Source organism: Echinops telfairi, unplaced genomic scaffold (assembly GCF_000313985.2).
Source record: "Echinops telfairi isolate 266 unplaced genomic scaffold, ASM31398v2 ScPeMD7_5;HRSCAF=22, whole genome shotgun sequence".
Classification (NCBI taxonomy): Eukaryota; Metazoa; Chordata; class Mammalia; order Afrosoricida; family Tenrecidae; genus Echinops; species Echinops telfairi.
Genome location: NW_022103901.1, coordinates 5300453 through 5316777, shown reverse-complemented (window position 1 = coordinate 5316777; position 16325 = coordinate 5300453). Strand labels below are relative to the sequence as shown.

Below are 16325 nucleotides of genomic sequence, written 5' to 3'. Positions count from 1 at the left end.
CCAGGGACGAATGAAAGGTGCTGGGAGAGACTGCAAGGACCGGCCTCTGCTCGCCTTTACCAGGTAGAGATCTGGGTCCAGAAGGGCCCATGACCTGTCTAGTTTCACAGCCGCTCTCCCTGTGGGCCCTAAGTAAGGTCCTTCCTGGGAGTGCTGGAGGAAGCACCCTCAAAGCTGATGGAGTCAGAGCTACCACCTCAGTCCCTAGAAATGAGGTTTCCCATTGGGTTTGACTCTTCTCTTTGGCAGTAAGCAAAGCTAAGCTGCCTGTAACCATGGGAACAACAGATGGACTGACAGACAGACAGACAGGGCTGCAGCTGCCTTTATTACTTGGGCATTAAGCAGTTCATAGCCAGCATAGTGCCGTTGGGGCATTCTTTACAACGGAAAGCATTTCTCCAAAGGTACATATTTCTTCAACAGACAAAAGCACCACCACCCCCCCCCAGCTCCTGAGGGAGCACCCTAGGAACTTCAGCAAAACGAGGGGCCTTACTGCCCAGCGTGCACCTCCTCAGGTCATTTGATCTTGAGGTCCTTCAGGGCTGATTCCAGGCTCTGGAAGTAGATGGGCAGGGTGTACAGGGTGTATGGGCTGGCTCTCACTGTCTTGGCAACCCACATCCATGTGCTGCAACCGCCACCCCCACCCCCACCCCAAGGAGGGGCAAAGGCAGCCAGCCAGGTAGGGCCTCACCTTGACGTCCCAGATGCTCATGCCACCGTCCATGCCAGTTGTACAGAATTGTGCACACTGGGCCTTCCCCCCTCTGAGTACTGAGATTTGGCTGCAGAGAGGATGCAGGCTTGCTTATCCCTGCCCATCTGCCCCCAGGATCAGCCACCAGGCCTGGAAGGTGGGCCCACCTGCAGGTCCAGGAGGGTGCAGCAGCACTCCAGGGAGGGCTGGGGCTGTGTCCTGGACTGTGCAGGTGGAGCACGGAGGGAGCAGGGCCAGTTCTCAAGGGCCCGGAACTCTAGCCAGGTATCTAGAACTCAGCCTGAACAAGCCCAGGCTGCCTGGTGCTGCTGTAGGGGAGTATTGGGCTCCTAGCTTCAAGGTCAGTGGTTCAAACCTATTAGCACCAGCTGCTGCTTGGGAAGATGAGGAAGCTGGCTGTTCCTGGGGAGATTTGGTTTCAGGGAACCCTTTATAGCAGTGGTTCTCAACCTTCCTAATGCCGTGACCCTTTAATACAATTCCTCATGTTGTGGTGACTTCCCCCCCAACCATAAAATTATTTTTGTTGCTACTTCATCACTTTCATTTTACTACTGTTTTGAACCGGGCGACCCCTGTGAAAGGGTCGTTTAACCCACAGGTTGAGAACCGCTGCTTTATAAGGTCACTCTGAGTCAGAACCAAACGATGGGAGTGGGTTGGCTTTGTAGAGGCTTTGGGCTGGGCGAGCCTCACTTCTTTCTCTTCTCACTTAGGGCGCACCCTGCCCCATACAGAGCCCCTCCAGCCCCGCACCTGGGCCCCACGCAGAGACTGACTGCCCCACTCCCTCCTGGCACTCTAGAGACCAAGGGCAGTGGGTGGGCCAATGTTGGGATGAGGCCCCCCTTCCCCTGACTCACCTGACACTGTTCTTGTGCACTGAATCGATCCCGGCACCTGAGACGGCACCGCCCTCTGTGCTGGCCTTCTTGTCCAGGTTCTGGAAGCGCTCTCGGGCCGTTAGGCCACGCTGGGAGCTCTGCTTGGGCACGTCCAGCCGTCCACCGAAGCTCAGCGTTCCTACTGTGCTGTCGTAGGTGAACAGCACTGGGAAGCAGTCGTGACCCTGTGGCAGGACAGGTGCCATTAGGGCTCAGACAGGCAGAGGGGGCCCAGCACCCAGGGGGGCAGATGAGGGGCACAGATGGGTGCGGAGGGGCCAGAGTCTGGTTGAGAAAGGGTGTGGACTCTGGGATTCCCCTGTGGGCCCAGGCTCCTTCATGCCCTCCCTACCCTGCTCCACCTGTTCTAGGAGATCCTCAGGTGGGCACTCTTTAGGTAAAGTGACACCCCCAGTGTTTGCTGACAGGTGAAAATGGACTGACTCAGTAGCTGTGGGCAGGAGGGAGGGATGGGAGTTGCCAGTGATGATCACCCCAAATTTCCAGGCCCCCTTTCTGGGCACGGGTACAACTACACCTTTCTACACCTCCCTCTGAGTTCACATGCCTGGACGCGTCTGTTCAGGCCAGTAGTGTGGGAGCAGAAATGTGGGAGATAAAGCTGCCCTCTGCTCTAGCCAAGCCCCCTGCAGCCCTGGACACAGTGGGAGCTGGAAAGGGGGGCTTCTTTTACCGTGGCAAACCTGCCTACCCCTGATGGGTCAGGAGTCATCATGGGTGGTCAAGGAGCTGCATGGATGGATGGGGTGGGGGAGAGACGGGCAGGTGTCAGTGGGTGACTGGCAGGAAAGAGCCAGCAGAGGATGAACAGGTGGGGAGCTTCGTGCATATCTCCCCAGCTCCCTTCACCCCGACCATGGGCCCCACCCTCCCCTTACCGCTGCCACCAGACTGTTCTCTGTGATGAAGGTGACGGCCAGCAGGGGCAGTGTTTCAGAGGCCAGGGTGGCGACGCTGTGGGGAAAGAGACGTCTGCCCCTTAGTCCACCACTCCGGCTTGATGGTCCCTTCCCTGCCCACCTGGGAGGCCTCCACTCACGCCATCTTCTTGTCGGCATTGGCCAGGCACACGGTGCTGTCGTGGCTGACCCAGGCCACTCGGCTCCCACTTGCTGAGAAACAGACGCCGTGTACCCAGCCGCAGCTGCTGCTAGACTCAAACATCAGCTCCCCAAAGGGCATCTTGGAGCCCCATGGGGTGGGTGCCGGCCGCTCCTCCACCTCCTTAATGTAGGCGGAGAAGATCCTGTGGAGAGGGGCCGCTGAGAGCCTGATGAGGCAGCACAGAGCACTGCACTGGGAGTCATGGTCCCCTTTGTGCAAGGGGGCAGTGGGGATTGTCTCCCAGCTCAGTCCTGAGGTCTCACTTGAGGGCTGGCCAGGGGGTTCCAGGGCCGTCATGCTGGCCCTTGCCTTCCAGAGCAAGCCTCCATCAGGCACAGCACCCACCAGCCAACTTTAGAGGGCCCTTTTCTGTGCTCAGGGTCCCTGAGGGGGCTGCTGGTGCCTGATGCTGCCCTGTTGCCCAGGTGGAGATCCAAGTACCCAGGGGTGTCCCCCATCTGCTGGCTGCTGGGAGCCTGACAGTTCTTGGGGTTTGATGGCTGAAGGGGACTCAATAGGTGCCCAGGTGAATAACTAGCAACTGGAGGCTCCACATTGACGAATAGTCATTCACCCTTGAGTATAAAATACGAGGATAGCACACCCACTCACTTCTCTTTAGACAGGAACCGAAGGGCTGGGATTCAAACAAGGCAAGAGAGGAGGGCCTGAGAAGGGAAATTTCTGCAACAAGGTTCATCCTCCTAAGACTGCCCTGTGGGCTGGAGACAAGACTCGAAGATGGTCCCTCTTTCAAACACAGGGCCAGAGGCCCTGCTCTCGCTGCTGCTGAGCTGGTGTGGAAGGCAGGACTTAGGGCTCCCAAGACAGGGTCGTGCCCCCCCACCTCGGCCCTGCCCGCCCCTGTGGTGGTATCAGCGTGCCACCAGCCTCACCTGCACTTAAAGTCGCAGGAGCCGGCAGCCAGGAGCACATTGTTGGGGTGCCAGTCCAGGCTGAGGACGGTGGAGCGGATGGGCTTCTTGATGTGTTTGCACACCCACCTGGATACAGGGGTAGGGTGGGGACATACACAGGTGGGTATTATCAATGCCCAGGGCCCCACAGACCACCCATGGCCCACTCCCTAGCCTGTGCTCGGTCCCCCTTGTGGGTGGGAACTACCCCTTTGTCTCCCTTGGAATCCCTGGCTGGTGCTACTGGTTCAAGTCCATGCCAGGGTGCCTTGCAAGAAAGGCCTGGCATTCTACCTGGGGCAGATCAGCCATGGGAAACCCTGGGATGTAGTTCTCTGACACATGCTGACCCCAAGGCAACAGGTTTACTATTTGGCTCCTTTTAAGCCTCAAGGCAACTGGGCACAAACAACCACTGACTAGGTCACACAGCTACTAAACTGGCTATGCTGATTAGAACACAGGTCTCAGACTCTGACCTCAGTGACACGGAGGAGAAGTGGCTGGGAACCTGTGAGGGGCCCTGGAGTCAGGCTGAGCCTTGGGCAGTGACTTTGCCTTGGCCTCAGTCCACAGTGCTGTGCGGGGCCTGGCGGCCATGCTGGAAGGCCCTCTGGAACCGTGGAGGTCCCCTCAACTCACAAGGCCCAGTGTAGACAGAGCCCCCTAGGAGCATGTGACCAGGATTCCTGGGTCACTCTGGCTCCTACCCACTTGGTCTGCAGTCTTAAGCTTGGCTGGCCCCTCCGGGCCTGGCACCCACCAGTCATTCTCCTGCTCGAAGTAGCAGATGGAGATGACTCGGGAGCCACTGCCAACAGCAAACTTGTTCTCCAGGGGCGCCCAGCGCACACAGCGAGCAGCCCGGTTGATGCGCAAGATGACCAGCGTGGGCTTCCACACGCGCCCCTTCAGTGTCCACACATAGGCATTTCGGTCTGTGCCGCAGGTCACGATGCGGTTACTCTCAGGGGCCCAGTCGATGCCTGCAGCGGGAGTGAGAGGCATGCCAGTCTGAAGCCGCCCAGCCAGTGGCAGCTCCCTGGCAGCCATGTGGAGGGGGTGGGGAACAGAGAGACCCCAATCTGCACAGCAAGTACATTTTCAGCCCAGAACCGGTTAACTGGGGTGAGCTCAGGGTATGCGGATACCCAACCAGATCCTCTGCTGTCGAGCAGATGCTGGCTCGAGAGCCAGACTGTAGGACCGAGAACTGCCCCTGTGAGTTTGAGACTAAATCTGTCACCTCCTCCTCCCAGGGGTAGAGGGCTTACCCTACCCACTTTCTGGTGCATGGCAAAGTGCTTCATCACTGCCATCAGGGCTTAAACCCCACCTCAGAGCCACTGTTCTTCTGACCCTGCATCGGAGCAGCCAGGCACATCGTGCTCGAGCAGAGCGGCTGATGAGGTTGAACCACTGACCTTTTGGTGAGCAGCCCCATTTTCATCCCCTATGCCATCAAGGCTCCTTGCTTGGGGTTATGAGAGCATGAAAGTTCACCCCAACCATAACCACACATGCTAGTGGGCAGAGCCAGAAGAAAGGGCCAAACCGGTGTCCCTGAGGTGCCCTGCTGCTGGATCAAGCCACCTCGGAAGCCCATCAACCTCAGATTCCTAGGCACCTGGACCCACGTATGCCCTGGGTGACTGAAGCCAGTGTGAATCACAGATGTGTGACTTGCAACCCAAACCACCCACCCTACTGCAGTTAGTACGCAGCGGCCCAGCTCAGTCCTGGGTTTCTGTCCTCCCCTCCCCAAGGGCACTCAGCCCTCAGACCCACCTGTCACCTGCCCGTTGTGCTCCTTGAGCTCGTGCACCTTGGTCCACTTGGTCCCGCTCTTCTCGTAGATGTGCACCTCGTGGTTGTTGGGGCAGATGGCAATTTCTGTAGAAGGAGGGGCTCAGGACCAGGCCTCCAAGTTCACACTCCACTCTGCCTGGATGCCCACCCACACACAGCACCTCATCCTGAACCAGTGTTCCTTCTGTGCCGCACAGGGCCCTTTCCTCGCCTCACGCTACCTTTCCCTCCCTTGCACGCAACTCCAGCCAGTGCCGCCCCAGGCCCACCCATCTCAGTGTCCCTCTCCCGGCCGCCTTTCTGTCTCTGCAAATGTCACTACCTCCACGGACCTCTGACCTTTTTAAGTCAGCATCTCCCGTGACCTCCCCTTGCCCAGCGGGGTTTGGAGTTCATAGTTCAGCACTGCAGGTTTATCAGTCGGGGGTGGGTGCATGTGGGGCAGAGTGCACATCACTGCACTCACACTACACCACACACACACACACACACACACACACACACACACACAGCGGCACTTAGACCCCTAAAGTCATCCCCACTGCCATGTTCACACCTCCACATGTCCACCCACACCCCATCTCATTCACACCTCCGAGCCACTGCGCCTGCTGCTCCTGTTCCTTCAGGCCCGGGGGCCCCCAAGGTGTCCTTCCACCTTTCATACACAACACAGGCCAGAGGCTCCCATGCTGGACCCAAGGTGCAGGAGAGGACCAGCCAGCCCTCATGGAGTCTTGCAGACCCACACACTACTCACAGGCAGTGCCCCCAGAGGTGGCCTTCTAGGACACACACACACACACGCCAGCAGGCACTCACGGGAGTGGTCCTTGTTCCAGGCGTGGCAGCTGATGGGCTCCACCAGGAAGCTGTGGTAAGCCATGGCTCTCCCCCTGTGCCAAGAGAGGGGGTCCGGGTCACCCGCCCTGCTCCACAGGATGTCTGTCTCTGAGGAACAGGGGATGCTCTGGGGAGGTTGGGGGGCGGGGCAGGCACGGGGATACAGGAGCTGCAGGTGAACACACAACTGAGTGGGGTGAGAGGTGAGTGTGGCTAGGACCCTGAGCCCAGCAGTCCTGCCACTCACCACAGGTGGAAACCAACTCCCTTGCAGGAGATGAACCAATGCCCATAAATCGCCTACAGGGGTGCTGTCCAGCCTCAGAGCCCCGTCTCCCCTGCCCATTCTATATGCTGAGGTGCGGTGTGGAGGGGATGGGTGTGCAGGGGCCTGTGTCTGGGGGGCACAGATGAACAGACACCCTGAAAACCTACTTGCTGCCCTGGGGCCAAGGTGCCAGAGCTGGCTCAGGCCCGATGTGGCCTGGGTGGAAGTGGTCATGAAAGGACTACTCATTCCAGGCCGCCCCGTCCCAGCACGCTCACTACTGTTGAATCAATGCTGACTCCTGGGGACCCTGCAGGACAACGTAGAACTGTCCCACAGGAATCCCAAGGCTGTATCTTTCCTGCTATTCACAGGTACCAACTCCCCCACCCTAAACCCCTTGCCACCAAGCCAATCCCAACTCACAGGACGGACTAGAACTAGCCCAAAAGGGCTTCTGAAACTATGCACCTTCAGAGACCATCTTTCCCCCCAGGAGCGGCCCATAGGCTCAGGCCGCCAACCTTGGGGCTACCAGCATCCCGACACTGGACCCACTGTGCCATCGGGACCAGGCCACAGGGTGTGCATACGAGTCCCTTCCCCAGCTAGACCAGCTTCCTGCCTCAGCCCTCTACGTGGCCGTTCCCTCAGCCTCAACACATTCCCAAATGCTTCTTGACTCTGCGCCTCGCTGCGGTTGTAAGGCATCGTGAAGCTGGTTCCAACACCTAGTGGCGACCCTGCATGCAGGAGAACGAAGCACTGCCTGGCCCTGTGCCACCCTCACTGTTCTGGTGCAGAGCCCAATGATGCATCACTACTGGCGTCCAAATGCCACCGCCTCTGGGAGGCCTTTCCTGACCACTCCATTTGCGACTGCAGCTGACTCCCGCTCTGCTCCCTCTGATCTACCAGACACACAGGAAAGCCAGTGCCAGCCGGCACCCGATGGGAGGGGGCTGCCTTGATTTCCAGGATCTCATTTTTCGTCACTGACAGGGAGCAGTCTCACCGCTTCCCCATTGTTTGTTCTTGTGGAAAATATCTTCCTCGGACAGGTTTCCACCTTAGACCGCGCCTGGCTTTTGCGGGTATCACGATGCGGGTAGACTTCAGAGGGATTGTAGGCTTGCTCAGTCTCAGACCAATGGAGCGAAGCAGAAGATGGCCATGAAGTGAGCCAGGCACATACTTTGGTTTCCTGGTGCATGCAAGAGCAGCCTTGGTGGCACAGTGGTTACGAGTTGGGCTGCTAACTTCAAGGTCAGCAGTTCGAACCCACCCATCACTCTGTGGGGGAAAGAGAGCTTTCTACTCCTGTAAAGAGTTCCAGTCTTGGAAACTCACCGGGGTAGTTCTACCCTGCCCTACAGGGCCGCTATGAGCTAGCATCAACTCATTAGTGAGTTTGGGTTTTGGTGGCATAGTGGTTACATGTTGGGCCCCTAACCTCAAGGTCAGCTGTTTGAAACCACTAGTGCACCATGGAAGAAAGTAGTAGTAGAAACTTCCTACTATCGTGGAGAGTTATAGACTCAACCCCACAGGGGCAGTTCTACCTTGCCCTTCGGGGTTGCTAGGAGTCAGAACTGACTCGATGGTAGTGAGTTCGGTGTTTTGAGAGCATACGTAGAAGAGCTACGTTGGCGGTGGGATGTCCTCTGTGACGTGAACGAGAGCATTCTGCAAATGTTTGCAATGTCATGAGAAGGGCTGAAATAGGCAGAGACGTGAAGAGCCACACACGGTTGGCAAAACAGTGCTGCCAGATAAGTGAGCTTGGTGCAGGTGGCCATAGAGAGCCTACAGGTGTGAACCTGAGTGAAGGGGGAGGTCTTCATCCACAGCAGGGAGACGAGAGAGCACAGGTGGGGAGAGGAGGGTAAATTATCGGGGAGTTTGCTAAGTCCTTTAAAATTGTTGACTACAACATGGATGATCTGAAATGTAAATCCTCACCTAACTCACGATTTATAAAAAAACGTTGAACAACAGGTGTACCGGTAGGAGAACGGATTCAGTAATTTCCCTGTTCTCGTTCTCCCCCTGCTGGCCGGATGTCAGAGGGAGGCCACAGACATTCTGGACCTGTCTTGTTCCTCTTGCAAGGAGTGACGCCTTGGACTGCCAACCACAAGGTCCGCAGTTTGAAGCCACAAGCTGCTCCTCCAGAAGAAGATGAGGCTTTCTAAAAGCTCCCATAAGAGCTAAAGCCTCAAAAATCCACAGGGACAGTTGTCCTGCATCCTATAGGGTCGCTAGGGTTGGAGTTAACTCCGTGGCTGTAAATTTCACTTTTGTTCCGAGTCTGTATCCCCATTACCTACAGGTATGGTCCACATTGCATGTTCAATAAATAATGAGCACGTTTCTTTACTGCCATTAACACTCAGCAGAGTAAAAAAGAAAAAGTAGACCACCTCATGTTTCTTGCATGGGCCACAATGGTGAAGCCCTATCATAAGCACCTTGGTAAAGACTGAATTGGGTCCTGCAAACAGGCATATTGAGGTCGGGACCCCTGGTACCTGACGAGTGTGAAGGAGGATCTCGAAGTAGTTTTTTAAATTATTTTACTGAACTGAAGGAGCCTTGGGGTATAATGGGTTACTCAGGTTGCTAACAGAAAGGTCAGCAGTTCAGACCCACCAGCCACTCTGAAGGAGAAAGATGAGGCTTTACTGCTCCAGTAAAGTGTTAGTCTCAGAAATGCCCAATGGGGGCAGTCCTATAGGGTCGCTATTGGCAGTGAGTAGAATTTAAGGCCAGACTGGAGCAGAGAGGGCCTGGATCTGAGGGGCATCCTTATAAATGGGGAGCGACACAGAGGGAAGGGGGCCAAGGGGCAGGGCATTTTCTGTTGCCACTGCACGCCTGCCGGGGGCTGCTTGAAGCTGGCGAACTGAGGAAAGTCCTCTCGAGGAAGTGACCCACCTGTGAGAGACACCCTCATGTCAGCCTTTGGTTCTCAGTAGCAGTGAGAGGAGTCCGGTTTGTTATAAATATCACTGCTTTCCCACCAGTCCTAGGCCTGGAGACAAGTCCTCCTGTCAGCCACCTGCTCAGTCACACAGCCATCAGCTAGGGGAGCACTTGGCTGGAGGAGTCAGGAGCCAGAGCCCTGAACACTAGGAGTAGGTGGCTGCCACCACGGTCCCCCTTCCCTCCTCCCCCAGGATCTCCACCTACTGGGAGGAGCATGAGGTGGCGCCCAGGCTTGGAGAAGGGATGGAGGGCCATGGGCCAGAGATCCAGGTCACCACCCAAACCATTCAGGGCTTGATTTCAAGCCCAGCAGCACCCTGTCTGGTGGGCAGTTCCATCCAGCCCCTGCTCACTCTGGACCCGGATCACCTCCAGCAGGAAGTCTTGGGAGTCACACACACACACACATGCAGACACGCACACCATACCAGGCACCTGTGCAGGGACAGAGGCAGGGCCACGCTTGTTTCCCCAGAGCCTAGAACAGGGCCTGCCTTTGCTAAGAAAGAAAAAATGACCCCAAGCCGACTGCTTCCCCCAATACATGTCAACCTCACAGGCTTGTACGCTGTCCTCACCACGGCTTCCTCCCTGAGCCTCTGTCCTTAAAAGGCCTGTCTGTGTACCAGCAAGGCCCCGGAAGTGCTGCCTCACCCTGGCCCCGTCAGCAGCCCAGGGGTTTCCCCTGAGCACTTCGGTGCACCCAGCCTGTGCCAGCGATGTGCCACTTGGGTGGGAGGCCATCACTGCAGGCCTGCGTGCCAGGCCCATCTGAGGGCCGAGCTGTGTTCATCCATTCCAGGTCACCAGGGGCCAGTGGGGGAGCCAGAAGCCCATTCCCAAGCCCCAGCCTGGGCCCCCTGGCACCCATCGAGACCACCGTGCTCAGCCCCAGGTGGTCCTGAAGGAAGAGGTCCTCTACTTCCCAGGCCCCAACTGTCAGACATACTGCGTGTCTCCCAGGGCATGTCTCTGCTCCTGAGGGGTCTTGGTGAGTGACCAGCCATGGGGGCACACAAGTCTGTCACATAAGGCTCTTGAGTGGTGGGCTGCGCAGACAGAGTGGCTGGGTCTGCCAAGGGGAATGGCATGAAGGAGACTTGGGAAGCCCTGACCACTGACTGCCCAGATGGAAGACTGTCAGGTGGGGGAGGGAGAGCTGGTATGACAGGCAGGAGAGGGAGAGGCTGAGACCTAGCTCTATCAGTCAATCACACTTTAGCATGAACTGAGACAGAAATACTTCCTAAGCCACTAACACTCCTTAAAAGGGGTGGAGAGGGCTGGGGGTGGGCAGGTGAGAGTAAGACTCATGTCTCCTTTTTGTTAACTTCCTCAAAGTAATTGAAACCAGAGGGCCTCAGTGATGATGCCCCAACCCCCAGGCATTACAAATGAGGAAGCAGCCTTTTTATGATCACCACTTTGACCTGGCAACTGACAGGCAACCCTCTGCCTACCTCACAGGGCTGGGGTCTAGCCACCCCAGGACCAATTAAGAGCCACTTGGGATGGCTTTGCCCAAGTGTGAAGACAACCCCGACAGGTTTACTTGTCGCTGCTGCCCACCTAGCAGGTTTGCAGTAGGGACCTATTTGACTGTTGAGGATGAGAGAGCCAGGGTCCTGGGGGCAGTCTTGGGACTAGAAGTCCAAGGCCAGCACTCTCTTGCACCATTACCCTGAGCCCCCGTGGGGTTGGGGGAGTGAGGACCTGGGCCCTCTGCAAGCTCCTCCCCACACTCAGCACTGGCTAGCGCAGACGAGCTTGGGGTCAGGAGCTTTTTGTAGCCCCAGTAGCACCTCAGGAGTGCTGGTGGCACAGTGGTTAAGCACTCCTCTGCTAGCTGAAAGTTTGAAGATTGAATCCATCCAGTGGCTCAGAGAGACAACGTGGGACCAGTTTGTGCCGCCCAGTCCAATAAAGGTCTAAGGTCACCTCAGTTTGGAGTTGGCTTGATGGCAGTGTTTTTTGGGGGGAGGTGGGGTGGGGGTGCTTGGCAGTCCTTCTGCTGAGTCTGGCACATTAGGAATGGGCTGGGGATCAGTCAGGGCTGGAGCGGGAGGTATAGGTGGCTGTGCTTCTTCAGAGTTCCCTGCAGGTGGCTGGAAGGGGACCTGGCCTAAGACCATGCAGGCTGCATGTGTCATGACTGCTTGGGGATGTTCTAGAGGATTCTGTAAATGTTTACTGGGAGTGTGCCTTCCAATCCCCACTGCCCTTCCCCACCTCCTTAGAAATGATGAGGATCAAACCCAGGGTTGGAAAACCTCGGAACCCTCTAGGCTGGTGGGTGCCCCCCGAGATTCAGAATAATCCAGCTCCCCTCTAAAGCAAGCTAGGCCAAGACTGCACCAGCCAGAAGACCACCTTCTCGTCCTTAGACTCAAAAAACTCACTGTCATCCAGTTGATTCCAACACAGGGCAGGGTAGAACTCCCCCATGGGTTTCCAAAACTATAACTTTTTATGTTATAAAAAGCCTCATCTTTCCCCCAGGGGTGGCTGGTGGTTTCAAAAAGGCTGTCCTTGCAGTCCGCAGCCCAACATGTGACCCACTGTACCACCAGGGCTGCTTCCTTTGAGTTAGGTTCTAATTCTGATGCTCTCTGACGGCTGGCTGGTTGCACTTGGCTAAGGCTTCTTTCCCCCACGTCTGTATCCAGGACAGGCCGGGTTGACCACCGCACAGGCTTGGCCAGGTGTCTTTGATCTTTCAGAGACAGGTTGTCTCTGAAGCGGCAGCAAGCAGGAGCCAGCAGTCTGGAGCTAGGACCCAGGAGCTCCTGGCACTGGGGAAATCCCCACCCGGCTCAAGAGTTTGCAGGGAGCTGCCAGCAAACCGTTTTAAACTTTTTTTGTGAAGCAGTTACTCAACTTCCTGTTGTGTGTAGGAGTCGGCGGGTGTGGAGGGGCCCTGTCACCCACACCACGGACCAGCCAAGTGCTCCTCCCCAAGCCAGCACACTGGAAGCCCTTTTCCAAGCCAGGCCCAGTCAAGCAATGCCAACCAGTTACAGTAGTCCCGACACAACCGAACACCCAAAACTCAGTGCTGGCAGGGTTGTGAGGAAATATTCACTCAGTTCTAAAGAGCCTGCAGTGAGCCCCCAATTCAACAACCCAGGGAACCGCCAACAGGGCAGAGGTGGGGGAACCAAAGCTTAACACTCTTTGGACATGCCAATCCATTGTGGTGCTTGGGGAAAAAAAACCAGCCGAGTTTTCTTTTTAATTTTGTTTTTAAAACAAACGTGTCTATAACAATGCTCTTTCTCATGGGGACTGGGTGGAAAAATCCAGAGAATGACTACGGAAAGAGTGAACGGTGATATCCACTGTTTGGGAGCCCGTTGAGCTTTCTGAAAAGACCTGTGGTACTAACTGCAAGGCCAGCACTCAAACTCATCACCCCCCCTACCCCCACCCCTTCCACACCCCTCCCCCCAACATCGAGGCTTTCCAACCTCATCCCAACAACAGGGGTAGTTCTGCCCTGCCTGTAGGGTCTGCTTGAGTCAGATCTGGCTCCAAGGCAGGAAGTTTAGTTTTTAGGTTGGGGGGCGCTCCCACGCACTCCCCACATTTGACAAGGGTGTTCGATTTCCCCAAATTTCTACACCTGTTCACTCTTTTACCCCCTAAAGCTGGCCTGCGAAGAAAATATTTAAAAATAAACAAAAACAACAAGCTTTCACTTTGTACAGAGGAAACTGAGGCCCAGACAGGCAGTGACTCACAGTTACGCCTGAGGCCAACTAGCAGAGGCCAGAGGGCAGGCCTCAATCCTGCACCAGCACATTCCTTCCAGAGCCTAGCCCTGGCCCCGGGTGCCTCATACACTGTTCCATTGAGCCTCACAACGTGATTAAGTAAGCCATATGGGAAGTTGAGGCCCAGGGAGGTGAGGTTTCTTGCTGGAAGGAGCCAGCACTCGCACCAGGTCCCTTTAGGTGGGCGCTGCTCTGAATCACTGGACCGCCCTGCCTGGGAGCCTGGGCCAGCTCAGCGTCCAGCCCGAAGCTTGTTCCTGGAGCCTGCTGGAGCCCAGGGAAGGGAGAGACCGTTCGTTCGGAAGCGCCAGTCGAGGGACCCTTGGGGAGCCCTCCAGGGCGGGGGCGGAGGTGGCTGGGGACCACGGGCGGGGCGGGGGCGCCAGCTCATTTCCCGGCCGAGCGACCCGGAAGGCTCGAGATGGAGGGGAAGTGGTTGGGCGTGGGCCGGCCGCCCCAAGTAAAAGGGGCCCCCTCCCGCGGCTGGCCCAGCCAGGGGTCCCAGGAGCCCTGTGCACCCCCGCCCAACCCTGCATCTCTCTTCTCCAGAGCCCTCCGACTGGTCACCTCGGGGCGCTCCGGGGGCCTCACTTCTCCACCCGAACCTCCAGATGGCATCCCTCTACCCCTGCGCCCCCTCCCTTCCAGGTCCCCTCGCTCCTCTCTTCGAGAGCCCCTCCGCCCCGTTACCGCGGGCTGAGTCCTGAGCACCTCTTCCTGGTCCCAAAGCCACTACACCCCGGGCAACATCCCTGCCTCCTGGCCCTGGCCCTCCTGCCTAGGTGGCCCCCTGCTCTCCAGGGGTCCCCGTGCCCCTCTCTGGGGACACCCTGCATCCAGTCACCTCTGGGCGTTCCCAGGGTCTCTCCTCCGGCCGGAGCCTCTAAACCTCCAGGCAGCCCCCCCGTCTTTTGGGGGCGATTCTTGCCCTGCCTCTACTCTCAGTTCTCCAGTGGCGCCCCCCGGCCTCCCCTAGCCCCGTGCCCTCACCTGCGGGCTCCCTGGTCGCGGACTCTGGGCAGTCGACGCGCCGAGCCGGTCTGGGCCCCGCAAGCCGCCGCGGCCACTTCCTTGTGGGCGGGGGCGGGGTCCAGGGCGGGGCTCTCCCCTGGACCCGCCCACCCCTCGGGCGCGGGCACCTGGGGCCCGCCCCGTCTTGGGGCGTCGGGGCACTGAGGCGCAGGGGACCGTCCTCAATCGTCCCTGGGCAGCAGCTGGTCCGGAACCTCGGGGGTGGCGGAATGCACGTACCCCTCCCCCCAGAGCTGCGGCCTCCTAGCCGGGACGGTGGGCACGGCGGGCTCTGTGCGCCGCTTGAAACCTGTGCCAGTCTCGGCGCCAGGCTTCCAGAAGGGACAGCCCTTTTCTGCCCCGATCCCGGTGCAAGGAGGCCCCCGCTGGCGTGGCCAGCACAGCCTGGCCTCCTACTCTGCCTGAGTCCTCACCACAAACCGGAGTGCTGGCCCCAGGTGGGGCGCGCGCCAGCCCGTCTCCCTGGTAGCAGGCTCTGAGTTCAGAGCTAACTACCTGCCTCGAGCAATGTGCTTGGGACCTTTGACTTTGGGTCGGGGGTGGGGGTGGGGGCGTGGGAGACTGCATGTCCTTGCAGGATTCTGAATTTCGGGTCATCCCGACCCCCTTCTCAGTGGCCAGGAGGCTGGACAGGTGGAGACGGCTTTGGCGCTCAGACTACTGTACTCCTTAGGCATTAGGCTGCAGCTAATGGGTGCAGCTGCGCAAGCGCAAGCAGTAATCCTCAACAGATTTTTTTGGCGTCAGTTGTCGCTACAGTCCGAATTAACTGGTGGCAACGAAGTTTGGTTTGGGTTTTGGGGAGCCCTCTGGAACCCAGAGAAGCTACCTGGGGTCCTCATCTCGCTGTTCATGCAGCCTGGAAAGTTTCAAATAAACTGGGTTTCAAATGGCCAATACTAGTGCTCCTGCCCCCAGCAGGAACCACTCAGCATAACACTGCCCTCCTTTCTCTGGCTTCCGTGGTCTACTCATCCCTAGGGACCCAGCCCTAGGTGAGGCTGACCTCACCTAACCCCATCAGCATCAGTTCCTGGATTTGTGACCTTAAGTGACTCAATCAACCCTTATGAGGGTTGATGGAGACCCAAGTGGTGTGAGCCTGAGCCCTCCTGTGGAGCAGAGTAGAGCCCTGGAGTCCTAGTGGGTTGTGCCTTGGGCTACTAACCACAAGGTCAGCAGTTTGAAACCACCAGCTGCTCTGCGGGAAACATATGAGGTTTTCTACTCCCCAAGAGTCACAGTTTAGAAACCCACAGGGACAGTTCTACCCTGTCCTAAAAGAGTCACTACGAGCCGGAATTGACTTGATGGCAGTGAGTTTGTTTTGAGTGGCGCGGCAGCTCCAGGAAAGCTGGCCCACAGATAAAGCTGGATCGGGAGTGGACAATGTCCGAGAAAAGATGACCACAGCCATGGGCAGCCTGCAACTGGCCAGCCTCAAGCCCAGCCTGCTATTCCAGGGCTCAGATCTTCGAACCACACATCTGCTTTCTTTTCAATCTGGCTGGAGTTTTGGTTACCCATCAGCTTGGGGTGTGTGTGTGCCCCTTTTCCTAACTGGGAAAACAGAACAGAGAAAGCCTGGTTTGATGACAGGAGGGCTCATAAGTGCCCAGCCAGCAAAACCCTGCTGGTCTTGTCTGCAGCCACTCTCCCAGGTGCCTGGAACAGACTCTGGGGGATTCTGGGAGCAAGCAGCACACATCCCGGAGTGGAGAGTGCATAAATCAACATGTGAACAAATGGTGTCAGTCATCAGAATCCAGGTTCTGCCGTTTAACCAGTAGTGTGACCTCAGGCAAGTCCTGCCACTCCTGGTGCCTCAATATCCCTAACTGTGGATTGAGGCTTGTTCTTAACAAACTCTGCCCTAGCTCCCAGGCCGGCAGACATGGTGTGGAGAGGGGTGGATGGAAGATGGCCAGAGGCTGGAGGCATTACTGAAATGGCTCCCCCAGG

The 16325-nt window shown here is 57.4% G+C and overlaps 1 protein-coding gene across 1 annotated transcript; it reads right to left on the bottom strand.

Moving 5' to 3' along the window:
• Nucleotides 1–307: 307 nt before the first annotated feature.
• ARPC1B (actin related protein 2/3 complex subunit 1B) lies at nucleotides 308–14381 on the bottom strand. The gene is made up of 10 exons (XM_004705560.2): nucleotides 14322–14381; nucleotides 6282–6355; nucleotides 5439–5543; nucleotides 4414–4636; nucleotides 3630–3737; nucleotides 2669–2875; nucleotides 2508–2583; nucleotides 1588–1793; nucleotides 701–791; nucleotides 308–561 (listed from the first exon to the last, which is right to left on the bottom strand). Exons 2-10 carry the CDS (start codon nucleotides 6343–6345, stop codon nucleotides 523–525), a joined length of 1119 nt encoding a protein of 372 aa, XP_004705617.1. The 5' UTR covers nucleotides 6346–6355; nucleotides 14322–14381; the 3' UTR covers nucleotides 308–522.
• Between the last annotated feature and the right edge of the window lie 1944 nt (nucleotides 14382–16325).